Source organism: Gouania willdenowi, chromosome 14 (genome assembly GCF_900634775.1).
Source record: "Gouania willdenowi chromosome 14, fGouWil2.1, whole genome shotgun sequence".
Lineage (NCBI taxonomy): Eukaryota > Metazoa > Chordata > Actinopteri > Blenniiformes > Gobiesocidae > Gouania > Gouania willdenowi.
The window spans coordinates 8422570-8442554 of record NC_041057.1 but is presented as its reverse complement, the minus strand read 5'-3'; the positions used below and the strand labels follow the sequence as shown (position 1 = coordinate 8442554).

Genomic DNA, 19985 nt, shown 5'->3' with positions numbered 1-19985 from the left:
ATGAACCTCTTCAACTCTGCTCTGGGTAGAAACATCACCTTCGTCCATCCTGCTTATTTCATCATAACTGGATTTATTGGTATATCCAATATCAAATATTACTATATCTTCCTGTTCTTTGTGTTCATTGTGTCTGTGGTGGGAAACGCAGCTGTGATGGTTGTGATACTGTTGGATCACAACCTGAGAAGTCCAAAGTATGTGGCTGTGTTTAACTTAGCCTTTGTGGACCTGTTGGGTAACACTGCTCTGGTGCCAAAGGTCCTTGACGTCTTTCTTTTTAACAATCCTCGTATTCCTTTCAACGACTGTCTGACCTACCTGTTCTTCTGCTACACCTGCCTGTCCATGCAGTCCTTTAACCTGGTGGTGCTCGCCTATGACAGGTTGATAGCCATCATATTTCCTCTGCACTATGTGATGAAAGTGACCAACAGGTTTATGTTTTCACTGATTTTGTCTTGCTGGTTGTTTGTGATATTAGCCGTGCTCATTGCTGTGTTTCTCCTGACCAGACTCTCATTCTGTAAATCTGTGATCATCAATAGTTATTTTTGTGATCATGGGCAGATCTACAGACTGGCCTGTAATGACAATTTCCCCAGTTATGTTGTCAGTTATTTGTTCCCATTTTTGATATCATGGCTGCCTCTGGCTTTTATTTTGTTGAGTTATCTCGCCATTGTGTGTACTTTGAGTAAAGTGGCAACGCTTCAACAGGGACTCAAGGCCTTTAAAACATGCATCGGTCACTTATTGTTGGTCGCCATCTATTTCGTCCCCGTGTTGATAACATTCACGATGATGGCAGACATACATCCAAACGCTCGGATCATTAACCTGTCTCTGACCTCGGTTTTCCCGCCGATGCTGAACCCAATCATTTACGTCCTGCAAACACAAGAAATCAAAGAGTCTTTGAAACGGATTTTGAAAATAGAGAAATGCAAATAAGGTCCATAGAAATGTGTGTGCAGAAGTAATTTCCACCCAGTGAAGAATCTTTTAGTGTTTTAAATATGTTCTAATGGTCTGTAACTCTTTATAACAGTGGTTCTCAACCTCTTTGGGATTTTTAACCTTATTTTGATATCATAAATTACTTTTTTTTCTCCTATTATGAATTAGTTTTTGATGTTTGTTTTAATGTGTATTTTTTTTATTTATTTACTTTTTCTTTTCTTTAAACTGCATTTAATTTAACTATGCTTATATATGAGAAAGTGATAGTATAGGATACAGTTGTTTAAGATTGTGTGTTGTTTTAATTTGAAAAATAATAATAATGTTTTAAAATGTATTTTTAATCAGTAATTTTTTTCTTATCAATCATTGGACATTTCAGGCGACCTCGTTTAAATTTTTGGTAACCTTAAAGCCTTTTTTCCTTCAAAAATCCATTCGATTTTGATCATGTTTGTTATAATGTGTGTGTAACAAATACACAATTGCCAGGATTAGTGCACAAAGTGACACGATGCTGCTGTATTTTATTTATTTACTTTCTTTACATTTTTCTCATTCTTTTCTTTAAACTGCATTTCTTTTGGACTGGATTTATATTTTGAGAAAGGAAAAGTATAAAATACAGTTGTTTAACATTGTGTGTAATTTTTTTAAAACATGTATAAGATATTTCTGGCGACCCTACATGGGGCCAGGATCCCAAGGTTGAAAAACACTGCTTTATTACCTATTATTGCTAATAGCCCAGCTGGGATAAATACTATATTGTACTGTTTTAACGTGTATCAAGTAGCTTAATAGCAAATATATCATTCCAAAAAAAATTAATCAGGTAACATATGAATGTGTTTTTTCATGTTGTTAATCATTTGGTATGTTTTTTTTTTTATTATTATTAATCTAACAGATTAGCTTCTAATTCAGAAAAATAAAAAAACATCAGGTGTTTATGTGTTGTTCTGTGTTAATAACGCACTTCTGTATATGACCGCTAGAGGGCAGACACGTCTCTTGTATGGGAGCAAGTTTATCTTGTGCATATTTTTGTCATTTATCTATAGATTTATTTACTGTCATTAACACAGAACGATGAAAATTAGATCCATGTTTACCGGTTTATCTGGACTGTGTTGGGTCAGTGTGTGTATTGTGACTGCTCAAATAAATAAACACATTAATGGAACTGGGGACAAGTTTATTCCCACTATACAATATTGATACTGAAAAAACTTGAAGAGGCAGATTTGTGTATTTATTATTCAATAATAATAATAATAATAATAATAATAATAATAATATAAAAAGTCGCTTCAATCAATGATCATTTTTTTTAGTATTAGACATGTTTTTATTGAAGGGCATTTTCTAAATTTTGAATATTGTTTTGTTTGAAGCAACTTAAAAAATGTACAATATATTAAATAAGCTTATGTTAGCTGTTTATCTTCTTAAATCTTGCATGTTATTAGTTACTCACTTCTTGTGGTGCATTTCCCCCTCATTTGTCACTTTAAAAAGATAATTTCACTCATTGTTGTCAATATTTTACACTATTTTCAAATATACAGTAGCTGCATGCTTAACTGTGACCACATATACTATAATCTATTATGTTTATGGGCCGTGTGCATGACAACAAAGATCATTAATAATGAATATGTGCAGAAAACTTGTACAATTTATTAATAATAATAATAATAATAATAATAATAATAATAATAATAAAAAAGGTTTGTCATTAAACAGGCAACCATGAGCCACAACAAAATTTCTTAAGAAAAAAAAAAAAAGGCCCGATTGTGAATTAAAAGCTCCTGTTAATGACACTGGATTTAAAAATGAAATATTACATTTACACATCAAACCAATTAACAGAAGCTTTAAAATAAGTGGTTTCTAAATATAAAACAGTGACAGATTAAACACGGACTGGTTTAGTTGATCTTGGAAAACACAGCAACGTCAAACCCTAAACCTAATCCTACACCTACACCTAATCCTAAACCTAACCCTGCACCTAATCCTAATCTTAAACCTAACCCTAACCCTAACCCTACACTTAATCCGACTGTAGTAGGAGGCTGTCATGAAAACAGAAACTTTACTCATAAAAACAAGATTTATTTTACTCATAAAAACAGAAACTTTACTCATAAAAACAAGATTTATTTCACTCATAAAAACAGAAACTTTACTCATAAAAACAAGATTTATTTCACTCATAAAAACAGAAACTTTACTCACAAAAACAGGATTTGTTTTACTCATAAAAACAAAAACTTTACTCATAAAAACAAGATTTATTTTACTCATAAAAACAGAAACTTTACTCATAAAAACTTTTTTTTTCAAGTGAATGCAATAAGCTTCGGTACTTTTTCTTCTTCCTTGGTCCACTTTATAAAAAACAATAACTTCCACAGACTTAAAAAAAAAAAATAAAAATAAATAAATCATTAAAATGTTGGCTGGAAATTTTAGCTCACATTTTTATTCCTGCATAATTTTCTGTTTCAAACATTTCTTTATTCATAGGACAACATGTTGATTCAAAGATATCGCATCCATTCAGTGGCTTGGCCGGAGGGGTTTAATATGAATATGTGAAAAATATTTGCAGATCTTAGAATAAAACTTCTGATAAAATACAAATAAAATAAAATAAAATACAAAGAAAAAAGCCATCATCAATGGATCGAAGATGAGTCGAGCTACCATGGCAACCACCCGGAAAATAGTGATTTATTCACTGTACTGGGTGAAATAAGCCGGATTTTGAGGAATATGAGCCTGCTCTAAAGGTGTGTTCAGTCTTCAGTGATTATAGTGGCTTAAATCACCTGTAATTAGTCACACTTTTTGGTCGCTTCATCACTTTATTGCTTCAGTGACGTGACAAGCGGTGAATAATATGAATAAAATGTGTCTGAGGAGACGTGTCAGCAGCATAGGATGGCTGCATAGAGCCCTCCTGTTACACTGGATATAAAGACAGTAAATGCCGCTTGATATCGTATTATTTATATTGATTTTTAATGTAATATTGTCGCCAGAGTCATCTCAACGTCCTAAAAAATGTCATAAAAAAACACTGAAGCGGGACACAAACCCGCGACTCATCGCTTCCAAGAGCAGCATCACATCTCACTGAGCCATCATATCTTCATAGAGCCGTGATCTACAGATTTAACTGTATAACAATATAAAATAACAATCGAGCCTTAAAAGTGGATTCATTTAAATTATCATCTCCTCCTTTATATTATCCACAGGTTTGTATTCAGTGAACTTTACTACAGACGTCAGTAGATGTTTTAATGCAGATCAACCTCTCAGTGTGTTTCACTTAATGCTCTACATCTACAATGTTAGAAAGAAAACTACTGTTTGCACAAAAAAAAAAAACATAAAGCAACACAACATTAGTAATGATGTGAACACGTCTGTGGTGTGTGATGTTACTAATGTGTTTCAGAGAAAAGTGTTAAGGTTCATTAATGTGTAAAGAAACGGTGTTCAGGTGGGCGGAGCCAGGTAGAAACCCAGGGTTTCTTTGATAAAACCTGCCAGCGACCAGGTTTAGTTCACAGACAATGTTGCCATGGTAACATACTCAGAGAAGAACATACCTCACGTTTAGGAATGAGATACTCAGCGTTTCCCTCATTTCAGCCTGAACATACTCAGAGTTTGAACATAACCTGCTTTATGGGATACCCCTCAGCTTTATGGAATACCCCTCAGCTTTATGGGATACCCCTCAGCTTTATGGAATACCCCTCAGCTTTATGGGATACCCCTCAGCTTTATGGAATAACCCTCTGGTGTTGGTCTCCCATCTTTTAAAAGCTGTTGTTTTTCTTCTTTTCGTCTCTAGCGCTGTCATCCTTCCTGTAGTGTTGTCCCGCCCACTAGCTAGAGAATGTAGCAGCGGCCATGTTCTATCAATTCACTAATGCACTGTGAACTTACGTATAGTATTTAGCATAGCGCGGTTATGTCCAATGGCAGCGTAGAGAGCTGCCTTTTTACGTAAATGGTTTTCATCTTGGAGAACTGACTGTGCATGCGCAAACACATAAAAACACGCTGTGTGAACAGAGGCAGAGCAGCAATGTGATTTTTAGGAGGGGGTGTGGCCTCCTCCTGCCTTGCAGCGGAGTGAGACTGTGCAGCTGTTCCAGGAAATAGCGATGTTTAGTAATTTGGGCTATGAAACGCACAAAATGTTGACACTTTCAAACTTATAGGTACTGTAGGCTATTGGAAATTGAAAAATAAATAATTTATAATATATTATAATTAAAACAAATAATCAAAATATCAATTCACCCTTGGGTAGCCACTGCCTACCTTGCCTACCTATGTCAACCGATATAAGATTTATTGGCTAATGTCGGCTAATAATATTATCCCTCTCTCAATAAAATATTTCGAAAAAGGAGAAAAATAAAAAAAAACATTTCAGTTGAAAAAATAACCATGCTTTTATTTTGATTAATTTAGTTTGGACATACTGTGATTCTTGAGTTTGACCTTTCAACTCAATAGGAATGTAAGAAAATCAAAAATACCAACATTGTCCCATGATCATTCACACTTTAAAGGTTTGGAAGAAATTTGTATCCCCAATAATAACCATACAGTAGGTCCAAATGTATGGGCACCCCCGTTTTATTTTGAAAAATTGCAATCAAATGCACAAGTACGGATCTGATCCAGATGAAACTCGATAATTGAGAAACCAACATGACATGAGGCACGGCAAATTTATACACATGGCAATTCAATGTGCTTTACTTTATTAAAAAGTGCAACAGAAAACTAAACAGTTTAAAAAAAACATTAAAATCAGCAGTAAAAACATTAGATCAACAATAATCCCTCTGTCATAACTGTGTCAAATTTCATAACAATCTGTCAACTACAAATTGAGATATGCATTTTTGCCAGTGATAAGATGGAGATTTTTGAAAGGTCTGTCTTTGATTGCAATTTTGTCAAAAACTCTGTTATTTGGTTTTGATGTAATACTGCAAACAGAGAAACAAACAAATAAGTGCTAGTGAAAACAATTATTAATTTATTTGTATTTTTATCTATTCATTCACAGTAAGGAATGTTCATCAATAATCATGTATTTGTAGGCCCAGTAATAAAGACACATTGAGACATTATTCAGAAAATTACTTCTTTATAAACATCGGCATCTTCTGCATTCATCAGTAATAATAATAATAGTGTTTTTAATTCACTCGTTTAAATACACACACAAACATAAGTTGACAGTTAGTTATTGTATTAATAGTTAAATGTAAAACATTCATGCCCTTTAAGGTTTTTTATCAGGGAGTGAGGTCATCTGTTAAGAAAGCAGATGAACGTTGCATGATTTGTTTGCCTGTGCGTCACTTAATCTAAAAAAAAAAAAAGAAGTCATTCCCATTTGATGATAAAAGGAAGCTTGACGCCCCCCCCCTCCTCACTGACTCTGAACAGCAGGTTCAACAATGAACCTCTTCAACTCTGCTCTGGGTAGAAACATCACCTTCGTCCATCCTGCTTATTTCATCATAACTGGATTTATTGGTATATCCAATATCAAATATTACTATATCTTCCTGTTCTTTGTGTTCATTGTGTCTGTGGTGGGAAACGCAGCTGTGATGGTTGTGATACTGTTGGATCACAACCTGAGAAGTCCAAAGTATGTGGCTGTGTTTAACTTAGCCTTTGTGGACCTGTTGGGTAACACTGCTCTGGTGCCAAAGGTCCTTGACGTCTTTCTTTTTAACAATCCTCGTATTCCTTTCAACGACTGTCTGACCTACCTGTTCTTCTGCTACACCTGCCTGTCCATGCAGTCCTTTAACCTGGTGGCGCTCGCCTATGACAGGTTGATAGCCATCATATTTCCTCTACACTATGCGGTGAAAGTGACCCACAGGTTTATGTTTTCACTGATTTTGTCTTGCTGGTTGTTTGTGATATTAGCTGTGCTTATCTGTGTGTTTCTCCTGACCAGACTCTCATTCTGTAAATCTGTGATCGTCAATAGTTATTTTTGTGATCATGGGCAGATCTACAGACTGTCCTGTAATGACCATTTCCCCAATTATGTTGTCAGTTGTTTGTACCCAGTTGTGATATTCTGGCTGCCTCTGGCTTTTATTTTGTTGAGTTATTTCTACATTGTGTGTACTTTGAGAAAAGTGGCAACGCTTCAACAGGGACTCAAGGCCTTTAAAACATGCATCGGTCACTTATTGTTGGTCGCCATCTATTTCATCCCCATGTTGATAACATTCACGATGATGGCAGACATACAACCAAACGCTCGGATCATTAACCTGTCTCTGACCTCGGTTTTCCCGCCGATGCTGAACCCAATCATTTACGTCCTGCAAACACAAGAAATCAAAGAGTCTTTGAAACGAATTTTGAAAATAGAGAAATGCAAAAAAAAGATCCATAGAAATGTGTGTGCAGAAGTAATTTCTACCAAGTGAAGAATCTTTTAGTGTTTTAAATATGTTCTAATGGTCTGTAACTCTTTATAACAGTGGTTCTCAACCTCTTTGGGATTTTTAACCTTATTTTGATATCATAAATTACTTTTTTTCTCCTAATATGAATTAGTTTTTGATGTTTGTTATAATGTGTGTATTTTTTTTATTTATTTACTTTTTTGTTTCTTTAAACTGCATTTAATTTAACTATGATTATATATGAGAAAGTGAAAGTATAGGATACAGTTGTTTAAGATAGTGTGTTGTTTTAATTTGAAAAATATTAATAATGTTTTAAAATGTATTTTTAATGAGTAATTTTTTTTCTTATCAATCATTGGACATTTCAGGCGATCTCGTTTAAATTTTTGGTAACCTTAAAGCCTTTTTTCCTTCAAAAATCCATTCGATTTTGATCATGTTTGTTATAATGTGTGTGTAACAAATACACAATTGCCAGGATTAGTGCACAAAGTGACACGATGCTACTGTATTTTATTTTATTTTACTTTCTTTACATTTTTCTCATTTTTTTCTTTAAATTGCATTTCTTTTGGACTGGATTTATATTTTGAGAAAGTAAAAGTATAAAATACAGTTGTTTAAGATTGTGTGTAATTTTTTTAAAACATGTATAAGATATTTCTGGCGACCCTACATGGGGCCAGGATCCCAAGGTTGAAAAACACTGCTTTATAACCTATTATTGCTAATAGCCCAGCTGGGATAAATACTATAATGTACTGTTTTAACGTGTATCAAGTAGCTTAATAGCATATATATCATTCCAAAAAAAATTAATCAGATTAACTTCTATTTCAGAAAAATAAAAAACATCAGGTGTTTATGTGTTGTTCTGTGTTAATAACGCACTTCTGTATATGACCGCTAGAGGGCAGACACGTCTCTTGTATGGGAGCAAGTTTATCTTGTGCATATTTTTGTCATTTATCTATAGATTTATTAACTGTCATTAACACAGAACGATGAAAATTAGATCCATGTTTACCGGTTTATCTGGACTGTGTTGGGTCAGTGTGTGTATTGTGACTGCTCAAATAAATAAACACATTAATGGAACTGGGGACAAGTTTATTCCCACTATACAATATTGATACTGAAAAAACTTGAAGAGGCAGATTTGTGTATTTATTATTCAATAACAATAATAGTAATAATAATAATAATAATAATAATAATAATATATAAAAAGTCGCTTCAATCAATGAAGAAAAAAAAATATTCAAAGAAAAACGTGTTTAAATGAGATTTGTTTGGTGTCAAATATTTGTTTGCATTTAAACATTTTTTTTTATTATTATTGAACATGTTTTTATTGAAGGGAATTTTCTAAATTTTGAATATTGTTTTGTTTGAAGCAACTTAAAAAATGTACAATATATTAAATAAGCTTATGTTAGCTGTTTATCTTCTTAAATCTTGCATATGTTATTAGTTACTCACTTCTTGTGGTGCATATCCCCCTCATTTGTCACTTTAAAAAGATAATTTCACTCATTGTTGTCATTATTTTACACTATTTTCATATATACAGTAGCTGCATGCTTAACTGTGACCACATATGCTATAATCTATTATGTTTATGGGCCGTGTGCATGACAACAAAGATCATTAATATTGAATATGTGCAGAAAACTGGTACAATTTAATAATAATTATAATAATAACAAAAAAGGTTTGTCATTAAACAGGCAACCATGAGCCACAACAAAATTTCTTAAGAAAAAAAAAAAAAGGCCCGACTGTGAATTAAAAGCTCCTGTTAATGACACTGGATTTTAAAATTGAAATATTACATTTACACATCAAACAAATTAACAGAAGCTTTAAAATAAGTGGTTTCTAAATATAAAACAGTGACAGATTAAACACGGACTGGTTTAGTTGATCTTGGAAAACACAGCAACGTCAAACCCTAAACCTAATCCTACACCTACACCTAATCCTAAACCTAACCCTGCACCTAATCCTAATCTTAAACCTAACCCTAACCCTACCCTTAATCCTACTGCAGTAGGAGGCTGTCATGAAAACAGAAACTTTACTCATAAAAACAGGATTTATTTTACTCATGAAAACAGAAACTTTACTCATAAAAACAGAAACTTTTTTTTTCAAGTGAATGCAATAAGCTTCCGTACTTTTTCTTCTTCCTTGGTCCACTTTATAAAAAACAATAACTTCCACAGACTTAAAAATAAATAAATAAATAAATCATTAAAATGCTGGCTGGAAATTTTAGCTCACATTTTTATTCCTGCATAATTTTCTGTTTCTAACATTTCTTTATTCATAGGACAACATGTTGATTCAAAGATATCTCATCCATTCAGTGGCTTGGCTGGAGGGGTTTAATATGAATTTGTGAAAAATATTTGCAGATCTTAGAATAAAACTTCTGATAAAATACAAATAAAATGTATTATATAAAAACACAGAATAGCAAGTTCTAAGTTAGTAAAAGATTCTCAAATTCAACAAAAATAAATAACACAATAAAAACTACAACACAAAAATACATGAAAAAATAAATAAATAAATTACTGTAGAGCATTTAAAATCCTAGCTGGTGCATTTTTATAATCATCTCTTTTTGAGAAATTAACTTTTCAATGTTGAATAAAGTACAACATTACCAATTTGTAGAACTGCCCAAATATTCAATTCATTTAATAAATAATATTTTACATATCTACTGGTTTATAAAATTAACAGTTAGTTATTATTCGATTTATCTAGTTTGAAATTAAAAGTCCTTTGCTATTACCCTTTGTCCAACTTTGAAAAGTACCTTGAACGCACCACAGCCGGAGCATGCGCATGTCCAGCTGCAGAATATTAACTATTATCAAGTTAATTACAAAAATAAATCAGCTGTGAAGTGCATGAAGGTGAACCAGATGTTACAGTTGTTGTTTGTCCTGATGGTCCATCACCAGCTGTTGGGAATGAAAACATGGACACTTTAAGGTAAGTCTTTGGGAAACACATGATTTTATGCAGAATACATTCAAAATGATATTATATATTCAACATATGGTACAGTTATAGTAGGGATGGGAGGATAGACAGAGTTCACCATACAATATGACAGGTGATATTAGCATCATGATACGATTAGGGAAGTTCGATATTAGCTGCTGCTTTTTTTGTTTTTGTTTGCCTATATACAGTATCTACATGCAGTGACCACTAGGGTTGGGTAGGCACGTTGTAAATTGAGACCACCAATGACAATTTCATATGTTTCTGCTGGCAAGTGTTAATCAAACAAAATCAACACTGTAAAACACCATTAAAGAAACAATAATTTAATATAGCCTCCATACTCTCGCAACAAGATATATCTCATGACACGGCAGCGCATCTGTTGGAAACACAGAAACATGGAGAAAATGACAACAACTCAGAACAACCTCAGTGAGGCTCATCCACAAAGCCAATCCTTCCTTTCACTGTGAAAAATACAAACAATTTTCTGACCTTACCTTTGCTGAAGGTCTGGTAGTTCAGAGGGGTGTTCCATAAAGGAGGGTTAACAAACTCTGAGTCTATCCATAAACTCTGGGTCAACACACCCCGCGATGGCAAACTCTGGGTATCGGATTCCATTACAGCTGGTATGAAGTGGGTTAATCAACCCTGAGTATGTAAACCTTGGGTAACTGACGTGCACGCGCGCGATAAAAAGCCATCATCAATAGATCGAAGATGAGTCGAGCTACCATGGCAACCACCTGGAAAATAGTGATTTATTCACCGTAATGGGTGAAATAAGCCGGATTTTGAGGAATATGAGCCTGTTCTAAAGGTGTGTTCAGTCTTCAGTGATTATAGTGGCTTAAATCACCCGTAATTAGTCACACTTTTTGGTCGCTTCATCACTTTATTGCTTCAGTGACGTGACAAGCGGTGAATAATATGAATAAAATGTGTCTGAGGAGACGTGTCAGCAGCATAGGATGGCTACATAGAGCCCTCCCGTTACACTGGATATTAAGACAGTAAATGCCGCTTGATATTGCATTATTTATATTGATTTTTAATGTAATATTGTCGCCAGAGTCATCTCAACGTCCTAAAAAATGTCATAAAAAAACACTGAAGCGGGACACAAACCCGCGACTCATCGCTTCCAAGAGCAGCATCACAACTCACTGCGCCATCATATCTTCATAGAGCCGTGATCTACAGATTTAACTGTATAACAATATAAAATAACAATCGAGCCTTAAAAGTGGATTCATTTAAATTATCATCTCCTCCTTTATATTATCCACAGGTTTGTATTCAGTGAACTTTACTACAGACGTCAGTAGATGTTTTAATGCAGATCAACCTCTCAGTGTGTTTCACTTAATGCTCTACATCTACAATGTTAGAAAGAAAACTACTGTTTGCACAAAAAAAAAAAAACAAAGCAACACAACATTAGTAATGATGTGAACACGTCTGTGGTGTGTGATGTTACTAATGTGTTTCAGAGAAAAGTGTTAAGGTTCATTAATGTGTAAAGAAACGGTGTTCAGGTGGGCGGAGCCAGGTAGAAACCCAGGGTTTCTTTGATAAAACCTGCCAGCGACCAGGTTTAGTTCACAGACAATGTTGCCGTGGTAACATACTCAGAGAAGAACATACCTCGCGTTTAGGAATGAGATACTCAGCGTTTCCCTCATTTCAGCCTGAACATACTCAGAGTTTGAACATAACCTGCTTTATGGAATACCCCTCAGCTTTATGGGATACCCCTCAGCTTTATGGGATACCCCTCATCTTTATGGAATACCCCTCAGCTTTATGGGATAACCCTCAGCTTTATGGGATACCCCTCAGCTTTATAGGATACCCCTCAGCTTTATGGGATACCCCTCAGCTTTATGGAATACCCCTCAGCTTTATGGAATACCCCTCAGCTTTATGGGATACCCCTCAGCTTTATGGGATACCCCTCAGCTTTATGGGATACCCCTCAGCTTTATGGGATAACCCTCTGGTGTTGGTCTCCCATCTTTTAAAAGCTGTTGTTTTTCTTCTTTTCATCTCTAGCGCTGTCATCCTTCCTGTAGTGTTGTCCCGCCCACTAGCTAGAGAACATAGCAGCGGCCATGTTCTATCAATTCACTAATGCACTGTGAACTTACGTATAGTATTTAGCATAGCGCGGTTATGTCCAATGGCAGCGTAGAGAGCTGCCTTTTTACGTTGAAAAAAACCCACTTCTTTATAAACATCGGCATCTTCTGCATTCATCAGTAATAATAATAATAGTGTTTTAAATTCACTCGTTTAAATACACACACAAACATAAGGTGGCTTTACTTTTCACTTAATGTTTTGCTATTGTATGCCTTACATGTATTACATTGCCTTTATGATGATGATGATGATATTGTTTTACGGTTGACAGATAGTTATTGTATTAATAGTTAAATCTAAAACATTCATGTCCTTTAAGGTTTTTTATCAGGGAGTGAGGTCATCTGTTAAGAAAGCAGAGGAACGTTGCATGATTTGTTTGCCTGTGCGTCACTTAATCTAAAAAAAAAAAAGAAGTCATTCCCATTTGATGATAAAAGGAAGCTTGACGCCCCCCCCCCCTCCTCACTGACTCTGAACAGCAGGTTCAACAATGAACCTCTTCAACTCTGCTCTGGGTAGAAACATCACCTTCGTCCATCCTGCTTATTTCATCATAACTGGATTTATTGGTATATCCAATATCAAATATTACTATATCTTCCTGTTCTTTGTGTTCATTGTGTCTGTGGTGGGAAACGCAGCTGTGATGGTTGTGATACTGTTGGATCACAACCTGAGAAGTCCAAAGTATGTGGCTGTGTTTAACTTAGCCTTTGTGGACCTGTTGGGTAACACTGCTCTGGTGCCAAAGGTCCTTGACGTCTTTCTTTTTAACAATCCTCGTATTCCTTTCAACGACTGTCTGACCTACCTGTTCTTCTGCTACACCTGCCTGTCCATGCAGTCCTTTAACCTGGTGGCGCTCGCCTATGACAGGTTGATAGCCATCATATTTCCTCTGCACTATGCGGTGAAAGTGACCCACAGGTTTATGTTTTCACTGGTTTTGTATGGCTGGTTGTTTGTGATATTAGCTGTGCTTATCTCTGTGTTTCTCCTGACCAGACTCTCATTCTGTAAATCTGTGATCATCAATAGTTATTTCTGTGATCACGGGCAGATCTACAGACTGGCCTGTAATGACCATTTCCCCAGTTATGTTGTCAGTTGTTTGTACCCAGTTGTGATATTCTGGCTGCCTCTGGCTTTTATTTTGTTGAGTTATCTCTACATTGTGTGTACTTTGAGTAAAGTGGCAACGCTTCAACAGGGACTCAAGGCCTTTAAAACATGCATCGGTCACTTATTGTTGGTCGCCATCTATTTCGTCCCCGTGTTGATAACATTCACGATGATGGCAGACATCCATCCAAACGCTCGGATCATTAACCTGTCTCTGACCTCGGTTTTCCCGCCGATGCTGAACCCAATCATTTACGTCCTGCAAACACAAGAAATTAAAGAGTCTTTGAAACGGATTTTGAAAATAGAGAAATGCAAAAAAAAGGTCCATAGAAATGTGTGTGCAGAAGTAATTTCCACCAAGTGAAGAATCTTTTAGTGTTTTAAATATGTTCTAATGGTCTGTAACTCTTTATAACAGTGGTTCTCAACCTCTTTGGGATTTTTAACCTTATTTTGATATCATAAATTACTTTTTTCCCCCTATTATGAATTAGTTTTTGATGTTTGTTATGATGTGTGTATTTTATTTATTTACTTTTTATTTTCTTTAAACTGCATTTAATATAACTGTACTTATGAGAAAGTGAACATATAGGATACAGTTGTTTAAGATTGTATGTTTTAATTTGAAAAATAATATTTTAAAATGTATTTTTAATTGGTCATTGTTTTTTTTTTTTTTTTGTTTTTTAAACATTTGTAAGATATTTCTGGCTAATAGCCCAGCTGGGATAAATACTGTTTTAACGTGTAGAAAAATATCATATTTTACCATTATCAAATAGCATATATATCATTCCAAAAAAATTGTAATCAGTTCGGATATTAAAGTTTTTTTCAAGTTTTTAATGACTAATAGATAATCTTCTAATTCAGAAAAATAAAAAAGGAGTATGAAGTTGATTGATTTGTTTGACTGTTTTTCCTGTTGTTTAAATATGAAGGCGCTTAAGTTAATTATTGATTGATTCCAGTTTGCCTTTTTGTTACCATTCATCCAAGTCAATTAGTCATTTCATATATTAATATTTGATCATCCTTTAATTCAGGACCTTTTTGTTCTAAAGTTACACTAACCACAGCTCTAATGCTAATTTTAAACGCTGCTGAAATTACAGAGAAATGTCTAAAAAATTTATCAGTAATTTGTCTGATTTATTTTTGCTTTCATGCATTTTGACAAATATCAGGTGTTTGTGTTGTTCTGTGTTAATAACGCACTGCTGTATATGACCGCTAGAGGGCAGACACGCCTCTTGTATGGGAGCAAGTCAAATATTTGTTTGAATTTTAACATTTTTATTATTAAACGTGTTTTTTAATGAAGGAACGTTTTTTTTTTTAAATTATTTTTGGCTGAAGCAACTTTAAAAAATATATATAATATATTAAATAAGCTTATGTTAGCTGTTAATCTTCTGGTGTGGTGCATTTCTCCCTCATTTGTCACTTTAATTTCACCCACTGTTATTTTACACTATTTTCATATATACAGTAGCTGCATGCTTAACTATGACCACATATGATATAATCTATTGTGTTTATGGGCTGTGTGCATGACAGCAAAGATTGTTAATATTGAATATGTGCAGAAAACTGGTGCAATTTAATAATAATAAAAACAGGTGTCCATGAGCCACAACTAAATTATTTAAAGCCCAATTGTGAATAAAAAGCTCCTGTTAATGACACTGGATTTAACAACAAAATATTACGTTTTACACATTAAACTAATTACCAGAAGCTATAAAACAAGTGGTTTCTAAATACAGAACAGTGCCAGATTAAACACGTTGTGACTTTAAAAACTCACATTGATCATTAAAAAAACTTTAAAGAGGAACATTAAATTAAACTGTAAATGTCAGATGTGTAAACAAATACATCAATGAGCGTTGTTTGCGTGTTCTCATTAAGCGTGCAGGCGTTTCCTCATTAGTCAGTGTTGGATGTTAAGTTTTAGGACATGTATTTGTATACATCAAAATAAAACAATTTAGTGATAACAAGGGCTGGGCAAAAAAAATTCTATTTAATGAATTTGTAGAAAACAAATATATATATGTATATATATATATATAATTTTTTTTTTTTCATTTTCCCCACCAGTTTTTTCAGACATTTTTGCATTCCGTCCTTGTTACCATAGCATGATGTGAGCCAGTCCCCTCTTTGTTTACATGTGTTGACCCTTTGAGTAGGCTATATGTGTGCCACAGGCATGTTTAATGTTTTATTCACACTATGCTGAGATGCTAAAGGAAGAGTTTATTATTTTTTTAATTGTAATGTTATACAATATGTAGTTGTCTGATTTCTTCATCACAAAATTTAAGCTACTGTTAAGTTATTGTTGCACTTTTCCTTAAAAAAAGTCTCATTTACTTTTTATTTTGAAATTGTTCCATGCATTTTAACTCTTGAAAACAATCACAGCAATAAAGTTGCACTTTTGATAATATATCTGTCTGCAGTCCTTTGAAAATTGTATTTAAACTTTTTCTTTAAAAAATCTGAGATAAGGCTAAATCGCCCAGCCCTAGTGATAACTTTACAAAACCACAAACTTCCACTACATGCTCAAACCACGTTTATTTTTTTTCTCTCACAAATATATAAAATCTTCACCCCACGTGTTTGAGAGAAAGTGTCATTATTTCAGCTCTGCTCAGACTTGGAGGTAGGAGGATTTTTCAACAGCTGCTGTTTCCGTGCATTTTGAAAATTCAACATACAGTCTTTGAAAGTCTTGACTTGGTTCTGACACGCTCTCCAGTCCTGGTGCTCAGCCATGCACTCCTGTACAGCGTAGTGTAGCTCAGCACAGCCGGTGCGGGAAATCATCTGATCCACTGGGTCATCCTCATCGTCGCTCCGGCTGCGATCATGAGTGAAAACAGATGCCATCGTGTTTCCCAGCGAGTCTCTAGGTGGTAAACACACTTGAATTAATCAATGAAGGACAAGTTTTACTGCTACACGTCGAATAACATCTTCTCCAATTCTCAAACAAAAGGGATATTCTCTTTAAAGAAGGATTTAAAACACAATTAACAAATAAATAGTTTGAAAATAGAGTAGGAAGGACAGAGATAATAATTTCAAGGGGAAAAATATTCAGTACAGCACAATCATTCATTCTACAGGCCAAACTTTTTAAAGCAATATCAATGTTTTACAAAAAATTATCGTACATAAGTAAAATGAATACTTGAAATAAAAACAAATAAATCAATAAAAACATTACATTAATGGTATCTCTTATTTTTTAATGTTTGGTAGATATTTAATGTTAGTTGTGTTTGTTTCCCATGAACAAAATAAAAAATAAATTAAAAGAAAACAGGAAAACACCAAGAATGAATAACAAGTGATATACGTGCTTAAACGTAGATTTAAAGTAAATATAAATACTCATTTAAAATGTTAACTTTCAATCTTTATTACATCGTTTCTACAACAGCTATAGTATAGTAACTCCAGAAACGAAAATAAACGGCAAAAACCACTAAGGTGAATATAAATATAACGAAAATAAAAATGTAGTTCATACTTAATAAATAAATACATATAACGACCTGATGTTTAACACACCTGGTGGACAATGTTTGTGGTTATTTAAGAGCAAAGTTACTGTCTTCATTATATATATTCTAAGGTTTTTACCTTTAAACTCTCTCTTCGTCACAGACTTTTATTTTTTCTTGACGGACCTTTGTGTTCACACGGACAGGTTAAAATGTAACACGGTGCAACAGTATCAGAGCTCCGTGTAAACGGATACCAATAGTTCCGCTTTGCTGTATTCTTCTTCGTCGTTCATGTTCTTCTTCTTCGTCTTATTTGTTGTTGTTTTACAGCGGTTAGTTTCTGACTCATTGAAGCTTTACTGTCCAACCATGGGATTTATTTTCATTTTAAAGGGCAGATCTGTTAGAATTTCTCTCATTAATCTAAAAGAATTGGGGCTGTCAATAAAAATAAAATCACTAATTAATCTCACAATTTTCTGGAATTAATAGCAATTAATCACATTTTACAACATAAGATTATGTAATATATATTATTTATTTATTGAAAATCATCGAAAGAATATAGAATTAATGCACAAGGTTTATTTAAATTTAAAGACCTTTCTTTCAGCTTTCAACGAACTCAGTTTCTGTTTAGAATAGAACTTTATTGTCTGTTCAAAAGAGCAGAAATTTCTTTCAACATGGCTCATTAAAACTAATTCAGTAAAAACACATCTTTAAAGGATAGCACATAAAAAAAAAAAAATAGCATAAAGTACAGTGCTACGGGCACTATTTAGTACAGCAACTGCGAATGGAATGAATTGTTTTTCTGTAGATGTTTTTATGGGTTCTGTATCTTCTGCCTGATGGCAGCAGAGAGGAGTGATGCAGAGGGTGAGTGGTGACGGTTGCTTTCCTCTGCCTGTACAGATCGCAGAGTGGGGTCTGAGGGGTTTGGGTGATCTTACTGGCCTGGTTTACTATTCTATTGAGTTTTGTTTTGTGTTTGAGGGTGAGAAAGTTGAACCAGGAAGATATATTGTATGTGAGGATGGATTCAATGAGTGAAGTGTACACTAAAGATAAAATGTCCTTTAGTGTTTTTGAGGAGGTGCTGTTGCACCTTTTTAAAAACGATCACTATAAACGATCTTTGCACGCATGTGCATTCATCTTCCGGGTTGTACTGTGTGTGTGAAGGTAATAAAGCCGGTGTGCGGTGTGCATCTGAGTTGTTTGGTAATTTCTTCACAATTTAACATTTAATGGTCTCATGTCATGCTATTTTTCACCCATCTCCATTTTTTTTCCTAAGAACCCCAAAAACAGAGGTTTATTTTCTCGAACTTTCTGAGCAACTCTACGCAAACAGGCTGATTTGCGGCCTACTTATGCATATTCATGAGTGGGCGTGTCTATAGACGGGACACTAGCTTCCTCTTCCCCGCACGGTGAAGTAGGGCCAGAGGACAGCCCGCCCTCCTCCCACCCACTCCGTAGTCGAGCTCATGATGCTTTATAAACATGAGACAGAGCTTGGGGGCGGGGCGTTCACTGATGCATACATAGTCTGTAGAAAATACATACATAGCACTGCACGAATGATGCTGAAACGCTCACCTTTGTGGGTGTGTCTGTTTACATGTCAATCACGGCAGAGAGCTTCCCGGAGGCGCGGCTTCTCCAGCTCAGTGCCGCGTCAAATTCGTCATCAAAGTGGGAACGTGTCATCAAATTGGATCAAGGTGTTTGGGCTCACCCTGCAGTAAGAAAGGAGCAAATCACCTTTTAACTAATAAATGAATATATGACAAAAACACTTCATACACACACGTGTATGAAGCCCAAATAGTACTTTTATGATTTTTAAAGCACAGAAAAGTTAATTTAGTGTAACATGGGTCCTTTAATGCCTTTCTTGGCCCAATATTTCTAATGGGGAGTTCTGCTATTCTCACATAATTCTGCTCTTTGTTCCTTCTTTGTTTTCTGAACGTACAGTTTTTATTTCTGCCTGATGAACATTTTTGTGAGTCTTCTGGAGGAAAACCAAGAATGGTTTCATGGAGGTTAGCACTGTTTATAGTCATAGCTTGATCAGATACACTTTTATTTTCCATTTTCTTTTCTATTTCAAACTCAAACATATCCAAATGCAATGCACACTGCACATGATATTTAAACACACTTGTTTAGAAGTATAATCTCGAAATTAACTGTCGCTTTGCGTTTTGCATGAACAATGTAATTGAGCACTAGTATGTTATTGACTTAATTTTTATTACAGAGTAATGTGCAATAGCATGTGGGCGTTGTGCTATTTGTTTGCACAGTTTGTTATGATGTAATGCATAATAAGAAAAAGTTGCTTCTTTTTCAACCCTGCACAAGAGACCTAATTAAACCTAAATTAAAGCACAAGAGATTTGTCGTCTGAGTCGAGCAATGAAGATACATTTTTTTGTTTCTTAATATGAATTTAACATTTCTGTTTATATCAACCAACTAAAGTATTCTAATTTATACAAATAATATTACTAAAAAACCTGCAATGCTGAGAGCTTTCCCGTCCCCCAACAGGAATCTGTGACCCTCCAAAATGGTTCCTCCCCTGAGTCTTTGACTCCTGGGAGCTTTGCTAATGAGTCTTATTTGTTATGTCATTACTAAAGGATGCTGGTTAATGACCTTGGTCGCAACTAACAAA

The 19985-nt window shown here is 34.5% G+C and overlaps 4 protein-coding genes across 4 annotated transcripts; 3 read left to right on the top strand and 1 right to left on the bottom strand.

Annotated features, from left to right (window-relative positions):
* On the top strand, positions 1-954 carry LOC114476024 (olfactory receptor 1-like). The gene has a single exon (XM_028467265.1). The coding sequence runs from the start codon at positions 1-3 to the stop codon at positions 952-954; it is 954 nt and encodes a 317-aa protein (XP_028323066.1).
* A 5522-nt stretch (positions 955-6476) lies between these two features.
* Positions 6477-7475, top strand: LOC114476023 (olfactory receptor 1-like). Its single transcript, XM_028467264.1, has one exon. It carries the CDS (start codon positions 6477-6479, stop codon positions 7473-7475), a length of 999 nt encoding a protein of 332 aa, XP_028323065.1.
* Positions 7476-13125: 5650 nt separating this feature from the next.
* Positions 13126-14124, top strand: LOC114476022 (olfactory receptor 1-like). The gene has a single exon (XM_028467263.1). It carries the CDS (start codon positions 13126-13128, stop codon positions 14122-14124), a length of 999 nt encoding a protein of 332 aa, XP_028323064.1.
* A 2209-nt stretch (positions 14125-16333) lies between these two features.
* On the bottom strand, positions 16334-17581 carry coa4 (cytochrome c oxidase assembly factor 4 homolog). The gene is made up of 2 exons (XM_028466182.1): positions 17427-17581; positions 16334-16686 (listed from the first exon to the last, which is right to left on the bottom strand). Exon 2 carries the CDS (start codon positions 16665-16667, stop codon positions 16419-16421), a length of 249 nt encoding a protein of 82 aa, XP_028321983.1. The 5' UTR covers positions 16668-16686; positions 17427-17581; the 3' UTR covers positions 16334-16418.
* Positions 17582-19985: the final 2404 nt, after the last annotated feature.

What these genes read in the sequence shown, in the direction of transcription:
- LOC114476024 (XM_028467265.1), top strand. Translation starts at nt 1, where the DNA reads ATGAACCTCTTCAACTCTGCTCTGGGTAGAAACATCACCTTCGTCCAT.
- LOC114476023 (XM_028467264.1), top strand. Translation starts at nt 6,477, where the DNA reads ATGAACCTCTTCAACTCTGCTCTGGGTAGAAACATCACCTTCGTCCAT.
- LOC114476022 (XM_028467263.1), top strand. Translation starts at nt 13,126, where the DNA reads ATGAACCTCTTCAACTCTGCTCTGGGTAGAAACATCACCTTCGTCCAT.
- coa4 (XM_028466182.1), bottom strand. Translation starts at nt 16,667, where the DNA reads ATGGCATCTGTTTTCACTCATGATCGCAGCCGGAGCGACGATGAGGAT.